We start from the raw sequence: 13,980 nt of genomic DNA, 5'->3' as shown, positions 1-13,980 counted from the left end.
ATTATATTTTCTAAAGATAAGTATTTTTCAGCATAAATCAAGAGATATTTTTCCTTGAGATCTGAACTCAAGACATTCGATGAGACACCTAAAGGAAAGCGGCAGGATCTCGCACTCTTCAAAAGGGATCTGTACCTAGGGCTGGATTTAAAATTTTAAAAAAAGGGCAGATTTGGGTTGGGTAGGGTGTTAAAATCTCAAAAAGCTGTTTCCCAACCTACGCCAGCCCACTTTCAGCTTTAACCGATTGCAGATGTTGGCAGGTGACCAATCCAACTCACAGGGGAAGAGTTGCAACTTGGAATGTGATGATGAGGCACTACCCAATGGGACCGATTCTACAAGGCCTCTCATTGCCCCCACCCCACCACCAGGCCCCAATCCCACCCCACCACCAGGCCCCAATCCCACCCCACCACCAGGCCCCAATCCCACCCCACCACCAGGCCCCAATCCCACCCCACCACCAGGCCCCAATCCCACCCCACCATCGGGCCCCAATTCCTCCCGTCTCATCGGTCCTTGAACTCCCAACACAAGGACCAGAATTTTATGTTGATTGGACGGGCACACATCCGACCCGAACGCATGTGAAATTGTGCAAAATGACGTCGTACATGTGTCCTGACAGCATCGCGCATGCAAGCAATATTGAGGTCAGCAGGCACATGCTGGAGTCAGAGCCATGCCCGCTGTCAATTAAAAGGCTAATTAAGACCATTTAAAACCTTCTTGTCCACTATTATACATTGCCCGTGCAATTTTATAGTCGTTCCACAGCCAAACTGGGTGATGGCCAGCCCGTTTTTAACGGAGCCTCATCCAAAGGCGGGATGAAATGTCCAGGGTAAATAGAATCAAAAATGATACTTGGGAACCGATGTTTTTTTGAGTTCTGCTATCAGATGCTTGAATGTGCTGCATAGACACAGTTTGCTGCTTTTTTTTCTTCTCATTTGATCTGTATAGGTCTGCAGCTCCCGGAGCTGCCCGCAGCGCGCTAGAAGCACCCACCCGCACCCTCACTTATGTTGGTGCCTGCCCTCTTCCCGCCTCCCCCCTCGGCAGCGCTGAGGCTTTCTCAGCGCGCATTTCACGCTGGCTGGCCGTCAATTGACCAGCCAGCGTGAAATTGCGTTCGGGGGCGATCACAGGTGGAAGCACATTTCGTGCCCGCTTCAAGGCGCACACGCCAAACATTGAAATTCAGGCCAAGGACTCGGACCATCCCCCCTGCTTCAACCATCGACCAAGACCCCCCCACCCTAGACAAACCACCTCCTCACACCTGATTGATTGCCCCCTCCCAGTGTGGATTTAACTGCTGTGTTGGCCACCTTTCACTTCTGACTGGTGGCTGTCAATCAGGGGGTCCAAGTGGGGAACCCATTCGTGACGTCAATGGCATGCTGTGGAGTTAAAACTCCAGTGTCTGGGGGAATCCCAAATTGCAGGTTCCCCTGACTTTCACACCCACCCGCTCCTTGCAGGTCAGGTCAGTAAAAGTTCTGCTTCATAGTATAAATCTCCACATAAGTCACTGATGTGCATTAATAATATTCTATTTTGTTAGTCAATTATTAATGTAACAAGAATTTTTTTTAAGAATGCGGAGGAACTTTTAAGAGATTAATTGGAAAAGGCCAATTTATGCATGGGGAGTGTCTTGTCTTAAAAAAGTCCCACTTTATACACTGACTGGAACAGTGCTTTAAACTCACTAGACCATAAATAGAAGGAAAAATATATGGTTGCTTGATTGGACCTGGTAAAATAAAATGCCTATCTGTCTCAACAACTAATTAAGATTTTTTTAGCACGTAATTTCTCTTAGCAGCTCTGTTACAATTATAAACTGAAATACTTCCAGAGCTGAAACAAAGAAATGGTGGCTTGAAATTGGAACAATTACCTGACTGTCTGACACGCAGCACAGTCTGCTGGTAGGCCACTTCTGATGGAGGCACCAAAATAAGGAAGTCAACTTTCTCAAAGGAGCCCAAATCCAGATTTTGTGTGCTGGAATCAGCAATAGCGCAGACATGGGAAAGTAACTTTCGAGCCACCGCAAGTTGAACAGGGTGAATCTGACATGTTTCTTTGTTTGAAACTGTGGAACACAAATAGGCATTAAAAGGACAAAATCCGACAAAAGCATCACTATTTTTAATCTTAGTTTGTTAAAATTATTAGGTTACTTAATCAGTCTGAATAAACTGACAGCAAGTTGCATGGATCTGATTTCATTCCACCAATCATCCTAACCAAAGCATACAGTCTACCACCACAATACCTTCATTTTTTGAAAAAAATATGATTACTGAATGAATATTCATATCACATTAATTTTGTTTCTCATTGATCATATACTAAAATCCTTGTCTCTCGTTCCTCCACCAACTGCCACTACAGCATTGAAGAATTGCTGCCTCCTGGACTGCAAATGGGAGCTAACCCTGTGAAGCCAGGCGGTGAGACCCCAGGGCAGGACGTTGCTGGCAGCGCCAAGACTGTCGTCCAAATGAGAACGACAACTTGCCTCCCAGAGCTGCCGACCCAAGCAGAGGGCTGGCAACTCGGTAGCAACATCACTCACGGCGGCTACTGCTGAGGCTGCAAGATAAAAGGACAGGGTGCTTCTATGGCAGGAACCTTGAAGACCAGGTAGATGTATTTCAGCAAGCTGGACCTCAATGGGAATCTTGGCAGGGTACATCAGTAGTCTGTCTCCTTCTTTCTCACCCAGATGATGTGTCCACAGGATCCATTTCCACATGTTCACCACTGAACCAATTGGCATTCATCCATTGAACAAAGGAGCAAATGTTGACTTTTAGGAAGAGTGTTAAATGTTGCTGGATAATAATTAATGATCCCAAACGTTTCTAATCACATGCAAACTGTAAAAGAATTAGTCTTGATGCTTACCTGAACAAATAGTGGGTCTCTGAATTACGGTGTCATCAAATTTCTTTAATGAAGCAATGAAAGAAGAGCCTTGCCCATTCCTTGCCAGACTGCACTTTTCCAAGAGCATGTCGATATCTCCTTCTAATCAAAATAAGATAAGTAAAGAAGTTAGCATGGCATTTTAACCCGATTTCTTCAGCTCGATTTCTCGAGCAAGTACTCAGTCTTGAATGCTGGTGAGAATGCTAGTTCAGCTGGGGGGTGCAGTCAGGACGAAGTCCGTGGCACTATAGCTGACTCAGCTATACAAGCAAGCAGGTGGAAGATTGAAAAAGCAATAGTGATACAGCATTCTATAGCTGGGGGGACCGACAGACATTTCTATGGCCACAGACCTGAATCCAGGATGGTATGTTACCTCCCTTTGGCAAGGCTCAAAGACGAGGGAGATAGAGATTATGATGAAACAAAAAACGGACTATGAAGCATGTCAGGCTACTTCTTCAAGTGAGATGCAGGCCAAACACAATAGGTTGAGAAGGGAAGTGAACAGGAAAATAAGTCTGGCAAACAGAATATGAGAATAGAATGGCAGTCAGCATAAAAGGGAACCCAAAAATCTTCTACCAGCATGTAAACAATAAGCAGGTAATAAGAGGTGGAGTGGGCCCTATTAGGGACAAAGAACATGATGCATGCTTAGAGGCGCAGGATATAGCTAGAATACTTTGTACCAGTGTTTACTAAGGAAGACTAATTTGACAAAATATCAGTAGTATCCGAAATAGTAGTAGCAGTGGATAGGGTGAAAATTGAGAGGGAGGAGATACTGGAAAAGCTGGATATACTTAAGGTAGATAAGTTACCTAGTTCAGATGGCTTGCATGCCAGGTTAGAGATAGCAGAAGGGGTTGTCATAATTTTCAAAACTTCCTTAGATATTGGGGAGGTGCCAGAGGATTGGAGAGTGGCAAACATGACACCCTTATTCAATAAAGAACGTAACATCAATCCTAGCAACTACAGGCCAGTTAGCTTAACATCAGTAATGGGTAAGGCTTTAGGAAGAATAATCAGAGAAAGTTCAGCAGTCCCTTGGAGAGGTTGAGTTAATTAAGGATAACCAGCATGGATTTGTAAAAGCCAGATCATACTTGACTAGTCTGATTGATTTTTTTTAATGAAGTAACAGTGAAAGTGATGAAGGAAATGCAGTTGATGTCCTTATGGATTCATTCATAAGAAAACATTTGACAAAGTACCACATAACACAGTCCCAAAGAAGAGTCATATTGGACTCAAAACGTTAACTCTGTTTCTCTTTCCACAGATGCTGTGAGATCTGTTGAGTTTTTCCAGTATTTTCTGCTTTCATGCCTGAATAACAGGCTTTGCTCCAACTGGACAGGCAATAGTTCAGATGGAAATTATGAGTAAGTGTGTGGGCTGCACAACAGAGGATTTTGGAGGATTGGGACGGTGATTACAGGGGGTCAGAGTGAGATCAAAGTGGGGGGTGGGAGAAGCCCAAATGTACGTAGTGGATCACAGGCTATCTTGGTGTGCCATGGGGCTGCAAGGGTGGAATCACGTGTTCCTCCTGACCCACAAGCAGAGCTGAGAAGGTACTTGCTCCACATTGCAGTCCTCATCTCCCATCAGCTAAAGTTGTTTTTTTCCCTCCCCCCCCACCCCACCAAAATCATATTCCCCAGCTCTTGGAGAATAGGTTTGTGTGAGAAACGCCTGGCAGCAATATTTTACCTGGACAAAGGCTGCTGAAAAAAGCTCCTAGTGCCCCAACTTTTCCAGTGACGAGCTCATAGTTGATTTCTTTCAGATGCTCTTTGGGGCTGAGCATTCTTTCTGCTAGGAATCCGGCTTGACGTTTTCCTACCAAGAACAGAAATAAGTGTAAATTGATAGCTGGACATAGATAAAAATAAACTAGACAGCCAAGGCATCTTTATCAATCAACTTCAACAGATATTTTTCACACTGAATTGGGATCAGACGACAAAATAGGACTTTCAGCAATCACAAAGAAAGACTGGAAACTAAGATATTCAGGGAGAAATGAAACAAAAGCGCAATTTTCGGTCACTGCAGTTTTTGAACATAAAAATACCTGTCTTTACATTTAAACCAGAGGATGAATAGAACTTCAAAAAATTGCTGATTTAAAAAAAACCATCCATAGGCAAACATGCAGAAAAATAACATTTCAAAAATATACACCCTCACAATAAGTTTACTTTATCAAGGACCCTTCATTTTAGCCAACTTCCTTTAACTCAATAGATTTATTAGTGCATTTAGCAAAGTACCGACTTAGCATCTCTGCTCAGTAAGCAACCACATACTTATCACATCTCAGTATATGGTTTGTAGATAAAGGTACCATTGAGTGGAATTAGTGATACAGACTGTTATGACTGAATTAAATTATGCCTGATTCCCCACCAACCCCAGCTAAAAAGTCACGGGGGAAGCCCACTGAAGGGGACACCACAAAACCATTTAACAGCAAAGTGGCCAATCGTAGACTGGAGTCAGGAACTCCGCCTGTGAGGAGTAGGAAGTCCCACCTCAGGTCTGCTGGCCAATCAGAGGCCGGCAGCTCTCCAGCGCTTTGGGACAGAGGCATGTGACGTTGGATCGGGATTTGGGTGAGTGTTTGGCAGGTCTCACCGTGTGCCTAGCTGGGAGGCGTAGAGGGGGCTGGGATTTGGGAAGCCAATGGGGAAGGCAAAGCCTTTGGTGGTTAAGACCTTGGGGGAGGGGGTCCCTCCGATGGCCCAGGGGGCCCATTAAGGAGGGACTACCCCACCTGCCACCAGTCCGTGTAGGGAAACCTGCCAGCCTGGCTGCTTGTTGTGGGCCTCTCTCATCGTCAATTAAATCCTGGTGCTAGCGGGAAGAAGCCCTTAAGTGGGAATTAATGGCAGGGAGGCTGCCAGACACCAACCCCACCACAGGCATAATCATGGTGGAGGCAGGGATGGGTATGTGGGTGGCAGGCAGGTCACCTGTTGGATTAACTAATCCTTTGCTTTCAAATCTGCCAGAGAGGGAGTGTAAAATCCAGTCCATTCAGACAGTTTAATCAGTGATGACAACTGAAGGCAATAATGATATTGGCCACCTAGAGAGGTAGGCGTCCATTTGCACTGAATGGCGAAGAGCATCACAGCACTTTACTAACAGTAACGGGCTGCATCGCAAGCACTTCCAGACACTTTCCAAGCAATTCCCTGGTTTCAGAGCTAAAGGGACAATAATGAGGAAGTGAATATGTAAGATTGGGGCTGGACCACAACCAGGAGATCGAGGCTGGGTATGGGGCTCTGGGCAGAGTTTGGGGCTGTGGGGAACATGCCTGCTCCTTGCAGCCCAAAGGAGTGCCACAAGATTCCTGCTTCTGTGACTAATGGGAATATCACCTCGAAAGAAAGAAATTCTCGCTTTTACTGATGTGGTGAAAGTAAGTAGAATGCAAAGTGGGTTGAATGTTTTCCAGAGTGAAATTAACAGCTTGGGCTCACAGAATTGTTTTGTAAGATTTACTGTCCTGTGCTGTAATGTCTACATTGCAATGAAGCAAATTATATAAATACAATTTGTTATGCAATACTATGAGATAGGTTTTACAGTATAGTAACTGCAATCCAGTTTCCATTCCATTGCTAGTCTTGTCAAATTTGACATAACAGTTAAAATGGATACAAAGATCGAAAGGTTAAGTGAATAAAATTACTCTGCAAAAATTATTCATCTAACAATTTTCCTTGCTACTAATCTAGCTGGTGAATTTTGCTGATTATTATTTTTTCTGTGCAAGCTATAATGAGCTGTCTGTATTTACATTCCAAATACCACTTGCTCCAATGAGATTTTCTTAATAATTAGTGCACTACAGCAATCCAACAAGCTTACTTTGACAGAAACTCCCAAACTGTGACTTTGAACCAATAAGGTTGGGAGCAGCATTATCTGGGAACATAATTAACAACTGGTTTCCCTCCAAATGATTTGAACATATAGCACTGTTTCTGCAATTTTCTACCTAAGAGAACCATCAGTAAACGGACTACAAGTGTGGTTGAAGAAGGAGACCTACTCCAGAGGCTTGAGCATGTAATCTAAGCTGGCACCTCTGTGTAGTACTGAGGAAGTGATGCTCAGTTAAAGGTACAGACTTTCGGATGAAGTGCGAGGCCAAGAGCAGAATTTAATAAGAAGGGTGTAGCTCCCGATGGCAGGTGAGGAAGTGGGCGCCACTTTTGCTTATGTGTTGGGAGCCGCAATGCATGCAGTTTACCATACAAATTTTAAATGGGTGTGTGGGCTCATGTCCCACATGCGATCACGAAATGGGGGAATTGCTCTCAGCAGCCTGCCTCCTCCTCAGCTGCTGATGTCGGGGTCGCAACGAAGCCTAGCAGTCGCAAAAGAAAAATTAAGAAGTATTGCGGGCACAGTGGTGGCATGGGTGCTAAGACACTATTATGGTATGCACATGTATATAGACATCACAATATATTTTGCTCACTTCACGACTGTGTGCATTATGTACATTTGTTGGGACGTCCTCCTTTGGGGGCCACACTGCACTGTCATGCTTCATGTTTGGCATTCGTTACTGAATGAAGTGGACGGAGGGATTTCTCACCTGTGCAGGCAACAAATTGACAGTGTGCTAGAGGTCACTCTCTATGGGATGGTAACGTACTTAATTTGCATTCCCAAGGTAATGCAACATCGTAACATGCAATATGCAGCATCTGTTGGCCTGTTCTTAAATGACTTGCCAAGCAGATTGGCCGAGGTCACTGACGAGCGTGAGAAGGGATGTGCTGTTTGTGCAATCAAGGCTTTGACAATGTGGACAAGGAGCTGCTTGTGACAGCTTCTTTGTATCGAGTATCAATGCAAAGCTGTTATGCTTAGGGGGAGTCATCACTTTTCATCCTGAGGTGAGGACAGTCCACCCTTCTTGGTCTTCGAGGGGTTAGAGGATGTGTGCAATGAGTTAGCTCCAGATGGAGGCTGCCAGAGGCAGGCACACAATCGGGGCAGGCAAAGGTTTGCAGGTGAGGAAGTGATGGAATGATTGGTGCATCACTCATGGTCAAAATGATTGAAGAAGTTAACCCTGACAGCCCTGGCCCATCACTGCATGGCCCTGGCATCTGGTAGAGCTGCTGCAAGATCTCTGTCCTCATCCTCATATTCCTCCCCGTCATCCACATCTGAGAAGGTCAGCAGCTCCTCCATGTCATCGACTGGCAACACTTCTCCCCTTTGCAATGTCAAGTTGTGCAAGACACAGCAGATGACGACATCCTCTGTGGTGGGTACTGTCCACTGAACCGGTCAAAGCGTCAGAAATGCATTTTGAGCAATCCCATGGTCTGCTGTATAACTGCCCTTGTTGAGCAGAATGCAGCATTGTAACACCCCTTGCAGGGCTTTGGGGATTATGCACTGGTGTCATGAGCCATGTTCTGAGGCAACAGCCCTTCTCATCCAGGATCCAACCCTGCACTTGGGCAGGGGCCTCAAACAGCTCTGGCAGCTGAGAGTTCCTCAAGATATATGCATCATGAGTGTTGCAGTCTGGGAAATGTCACCCATGTCCCCTGTGGAACCCTGAAATGAGCTCCTAGTGTGTAAGTTTAGGGCCGCAATTACTTTTGAGGGCCACTGGCATTGGGTGCCCTCCAAAACCATGGGCTGCAGGTCTTGTAGGAGCACGCACAAAGCAGACACCAGTCCTGAGAAAGCTTTAGCTGTCTCTGACATTGCATCTCAGACATCTGGGAGGTAGCTGGTGCACATTCTGAACTTGCGCTGACCCAGTAATGCTCTTCAGTGATGAAAGCGGCCTTAGTCGGGTTCCTCCTGACCTCCCTCCCATTTGGCTGCTGACAGCTGGTGGCCTTGTGGCTTACGTTGCAGTGCAACCACGGCCCTCCACTGGCGAATCCTCTCCTCCACTACCCAAGTTTGCAAAAAGATTGGTCTATGAAACCCATTGTAAATCGATAAAGTGAACTATGTGGAGAAGGCAGGCAAAGATATGAGCAACTCTGTTCACATGGCATTCATTCTTACAGCAGTTGCAGTTGACCAATAGAAAAGCATGACACACCCATGGGCGACACCCAGAACTCCTCTCATCCCAAGGTGGCTTCTCCACAACAACCTGATCTCCTGCACGATAAAGATTTCCTAGCAGCACCTGGTCTCCAGCAAGGTAGCAGTTTCTTAGCAGCCATGTCACCCTGCAGCTGGAGCCCATCAACCGCCACCCTCCTTTGTCACACTCGAGCTTCCTCCCATCTCCCCGACCTTCCCAACATTACCCTGCTCCTTCCCCCAATCATCCTGGAGCATCCAACTGTCCTTCCTCTGCCTTCACTCTCCCTCGGCCCTCCCTCAGAAACCGCTGACCTGCTTCCCCTGCAGCTAGACCTGCCCTGCTTCAAACTCAAGGTCTCTTCCCTGACTGTTGACGTGTCATGTGTGGTGCAGCTGCCTCCCTTGGACACACAGGACAAGACCATTGCAACAAGGGACCCTGCCCTATAAGAACATAGGGATTAGGAGGAGTAGGTCATTCAGCACCCCCGAGCCTGCTCCGCCATTCAATAATGTCATGGCTGATCTGATTGTGGCCTCAACTCCACTTTCCTGTCTGCTGCCATAACCCTTGTCTCTGTTGTCAAACAAAAATCTGTCTATTAAAACATAAGAAATAATCCACGATCACTATCTACTAGCTACAACATGACAAGATCAAAGCTGTCAGGTTATCTTGCCTTAAACAGGCTTATTTATGGTTGTCTAAAGATATGTATATATTAATTGTACTAAATGTTTTTGATTCATAAATGCCATGAATTGTTCTTTAGCTCTCCAAATGGGAACATGGCAGGTGCCAATGGTCTCCTGTGCAATCGAGACCTCAACCATCTGGTAGAGATGCTCCCCCAAAAGTGCCAGTGCCTTGCTGTGCTACCGTTTCAGGACCTGAGCACAAGTCCCGCCCTTCTTTGCCAACCCAACCGCTGAGCTGTTTGAGGGCCCCAGCATCACACTCTCCACCCCCGCTGCATCCTTTCCGCGATCTTCCCCTGGTAACATCCCCTGTGCTGCTGAGTTGGACAAAGACTAAACCTCACCTCAGATCCAAAGACTGAACAGCCTCACCTGGTGCACATGATTTTTGAGCTATTGGGAATCATGAGACATGAGTTTCCCCATGTGTCACTGACTTAATCTTGAGGGTAGGACTGAATTTAGTGTGCTTCCCAATTAATGAGTATTCATGGTATTCAAAAGAATGGCAATTAGTTTCCTGTTATCTGGCATTGCGTTGGCCGTTCCACTGCTGACTCACCACCCAGTTTGTCTCACAAACTCAGCCTGACATTGGGAAACAGATCTCAGCTCCTGCCTAATTAAGTCCTCCCAATTTACCATGTTTCCCGCTCTTACCGACCCCGTCTAATACCACCCAAGCATCTATCTGTACTCCTAGGTCGACATAAAGAATCCTATGGCACTATTTGAAGAGAAGCAGGGATGTTCTCCTTGGTGTTCTGGGCAATATTTATCCCTCAATCAATATCATTATAAATAGATCATCTGGTCATGAAGCTCACTGCTTTTGTGGGACCTTACTGTGTGCGGATTGGTTGCTGTGTTTCCTACATTACAACAGCGCAGTCTGCAGTTCATAAATTACCGAATTGGCTGTAAAGAACTTCAGGATGTCCCGAGGTCGTGAAAGGCACTATATAAATGCATGTCCTTTCCTTATCTGCGGTGTGATTATACTCAGTCAGATATTGTACTGCTACTCAAGCATTTACCCCAGAGATGTAATTTACAAATTTGTACCTCAGTTTCAGTAAACCCTGTGGGGCATACTGATCTCTATGCTTAGAGTCACAGGCAACTGCCCTGAAGTGCTAATTCTGAAAACTTACACCGCTGAAGCAGCATTACAAGAACAGCAACTTGCAGAATCTGTATCAAACAAAATTTGGCACAGAGGCATATTAAAAGATAATACGATAGGATATATCCTTGGGAAGCTCCAAAAATAGCAATGCAGGAGTAAGAGAAGCCATTGAGGTGATTCTCTGGCTATGATTGACAGCTACGCATGGAGCCAGGTAAGGACGGTCCCACTCGGCCAGACAACTGAGGAGGGATATTGGAGCAGAGTGGCATAATCAACTATGCCAAAGGTCAACTATGCAAAGAAAGGTCAAAAAGGTTCAAGTGGGATAGTTTACCATGAACAAGGTCACACAAGATGTCATTTGCGACTTTAATGAGGGTTGTTTCACTGCTGCGGTGGGACAGGAAACCCAAGTGCAAGACTTCAAAAATGACATTACAGAATAAATGGACATGGGTTTGGGAGGTGATGGCACAGTCATGTATTAAAGCAAGACACGAAAGAATACTCAAACCTTGCAAGTAAATTATTCTGTTTCAAAAATAAGCATCGCTCACACATTTCAATTACTGACCTGTTACCACCACACATGACTCAGTGCTTTGGTTCTTAGCGGTGCAAATGATCACCACAAAATTCTTTCCCTGCAATTTCCCCTCACTGAGAAGCTTAAATGTTTCTGTGAGACCTTCCGCCAATGAATTTGATGAATCCAAGATCCTGACAATGTTCTTGCAGGAGCTAGCTGCTAACTTGGCCAACCAAGTGAGTTGCTTTGGGGCGACAGTCAAGGTTGGCGATGACACATAGGGTACTGACTGAGAAACAGCTTGTTGGTATTGTTTGGTTTCGGTAAGATTAGATTCCTGCCATGCTCTCACCAATATATGTTCCAAATCCTCAATCAAAGGCACCTGATCTGGGGCTAGGATTCAAAAAAACAAATAAGATTTCAATTAGTATACCAGTGCATAGTACTCTTGGCGACACAATAATAGGTAAAAAAAAAGGATAATATGAAGTTACCTAAGGCAAAACTGTACTGAATTCATACTGATAGGCTTATGAACTCAGACTTACAAGTAACTGGGGTAGGATTTTCGGGTCATCAGGTGGGTGGGCCCAGGAGTGGCCAGGAAACGGCCCGCAGCCAGCGATCGGACCCCAACCGTGATATCACGCTGGCTGACCAATTAGCAGCCAGCCAACACGAAAGGTGCACTGAGAAGCCCAGCACTACCAGGGTGGGGAGCAGGACGAGTGCAAAAGCCTGCGCATGTGTGGAGCAGCGCACACTGAAAGCTACCTGAAGGCAGAGAGCTGCCTCAGGGAGCTTAAGTATTTTAAAATCAAAAATAAAGATTTTGAAAATCCGGAAAAAAATGTACACACAGTGGATTCACTCACCTTAACATCTTTATTTGAAAAATTCTGCCCAAAAATGTTTATTTTTTTAATTTGATTACGGAAACCTCATCCTACCTGTGGATGAAGTTTCCTAAAGAATCCAAAGGCTGCCTGGCCGATTCACCTGCCTGCCAACCATAACATTGCATGGGCAGTCAAAAATTCAGGTTAATGGCTTTAATAGGCCTCTTAATTTTCGGCGAGTGCGCTGCCAACTCTCACATGCACCTGCCGACTGAAATATCGCACACTCACCCGACGTCATCATGCGCTATTTCACGCTCAGGTGTGTCGGGCACGCGACTACACACCGAGCGGAAAATCCTGCCCCTGGACTTCATGACGCCCTCTTTGGCTGAAGAAATAATTTTCAGTTTGGCAACAAGTCATTAATACCGAGAGGAGAAGCCTTCTGAAAAATGTACGTTGCGGGAGGTGAAATGAAATCAGTAAGACAATAAAGTCCTGTATTTGAGAGACCCCAGTGTGTAAAGCACTGACCGTAGCACAGATCAGCAAGTCAGTTGCAGAACTTTGTGGCACTCCATATTTTCTGAGCTTTTGATTTTAATGGCTTATTCTTCAATTTGCTCTCCTGCCCAGCAGGAACCAATGATGGGAACGGAGCCCGACAAATTCAGGGCTTGTAATACCAGGACGATATTTTGGGTCAGAACATCATGGCTTCAAATTGACCAACGCCTGGTCAATACTCTTTGATCCAAAAGGAAAAAAAACACAGATCATCTGATCATTGTCATACTGCTGTTTGTGGGAGATTACTGTGCAAAAGTAGGCTGCCTCATTTCATGCATTACAACAGTGGCTACATTTCAAAAAAAAAACGTCCTGGTGAGGGACGGAGGTGTAGAGGTATTGGATGTCCATTGTGAAGAGGAGGCGGTTAGTGAAATATTAACTCTTGTTTTTCTCTCTCCAAGATGCTGCCAGATGTGCTGAATAATTCCAGTTTTTAATTACCATGACTCACTGTTTTCTGTGACTTCATTGGCTGCAAAGCACTTTGGGATATCCTGAGGTTATATCAGTGATTTAGACTGAAATATACGGGGCACGATTAAGAAGTTTGCAGATGATATAAAGAGTGGTCGTGTGGTCGCTCTTAAGGAAGAAGGCTTTAGACTGCTTTAAGATATCAATGGAACCTGTCAGGCGGGCAGAAAAATGGCAAATGGAATTCAATCCATAGAAGTAAGGCATTTGGGAAGGGCAAAAAAGACAAGGAATACACAATAAATGGCAGAATTCTGTCTCATGGAATAGGAGGATCAGTGTCAGCGTTAAGGACAGAATAGATGAGCACAAAAGCGGCAGATGGAATTTAACAGAAAAGTCTGAGATGCTGCATTTCTGCAGAAGGAATTAAAAGAGATAATTTATACCTAATTGCGCAGTTCTAATGTGTGCAGGGACAGAGGGACCTGGGAATTTATATGCATAGATCTTTGAAGGTGGCAGGACATACTGAGAAAGTAGTTAACAAAGAGTATGGGATCTTAGTCTTCATAAATAGAATTATTGAGTACGAAAGCAGGGAGGTTATGCTGAACCTTTGTAGAGCTCTGGTTAGGCCACAGCGAGAGTATTGCATCCAGTTCTGGTGACCACACTTTAGGAAGGGTGTGAGAGTCCTTAAGATTGTGCCAAGGACATTTACCAGAATGGTT

At 45.2% G+C, this 13,980-nt stretch overlaps 1 protein-coding gene across 1 annotated transcript in view; it reads right to left on the bottom strand.

The window, feature by feature from the left end:
• greb1 (growth regulating estrogen receptor binding 1) overlaps positions 1-13,980 on the bottom strand; it is a 342,458-nt gene that overhangs the window by 106,928 nt on the left and 221,550 nt on the right. Inside the window, exons 15-18 of the mRNA XM_041187420.1 lie at positions 11,460-11,810; positions 4,675-4,803; positions 2,929-3,051; positions 1,913-2,110 (exon numbers count right to left, since the gene is read on the bottom strand). Of these exons, the coding sequence (XP_041043354.1) occupies positions 1,913-2,110; positions 2,929-3,051; positions 4,675-4,803; positions 11,460-11,810 (801 nt within the window). The remainder of the gene's footprint in view (positions 1-1,912; positions 2,111-2,928; positions 3,052-4,674; positions 4,804-11,459; positions 11,811-13,980) is intronic.

This window comes from Carcharodon carcharias, chromosome 5, assembly GCF_017639515.1.
Source record: "Carcharodon carcharias isolate sCarCar2 chromosome 5, sCarCar2.pri, whole genome shotgun sequence".
In the NCBI taxonomy this organism is placed as follows: Eukaryota; Metazoa; Chordata; class Chondrichthyes; order Lamniformes; family Lamnidae; genus Carcharodon; species Carcharodon carcharias.
This window is presented reverse-complemented; position numbering and strand designations above follow the sequence as displayed.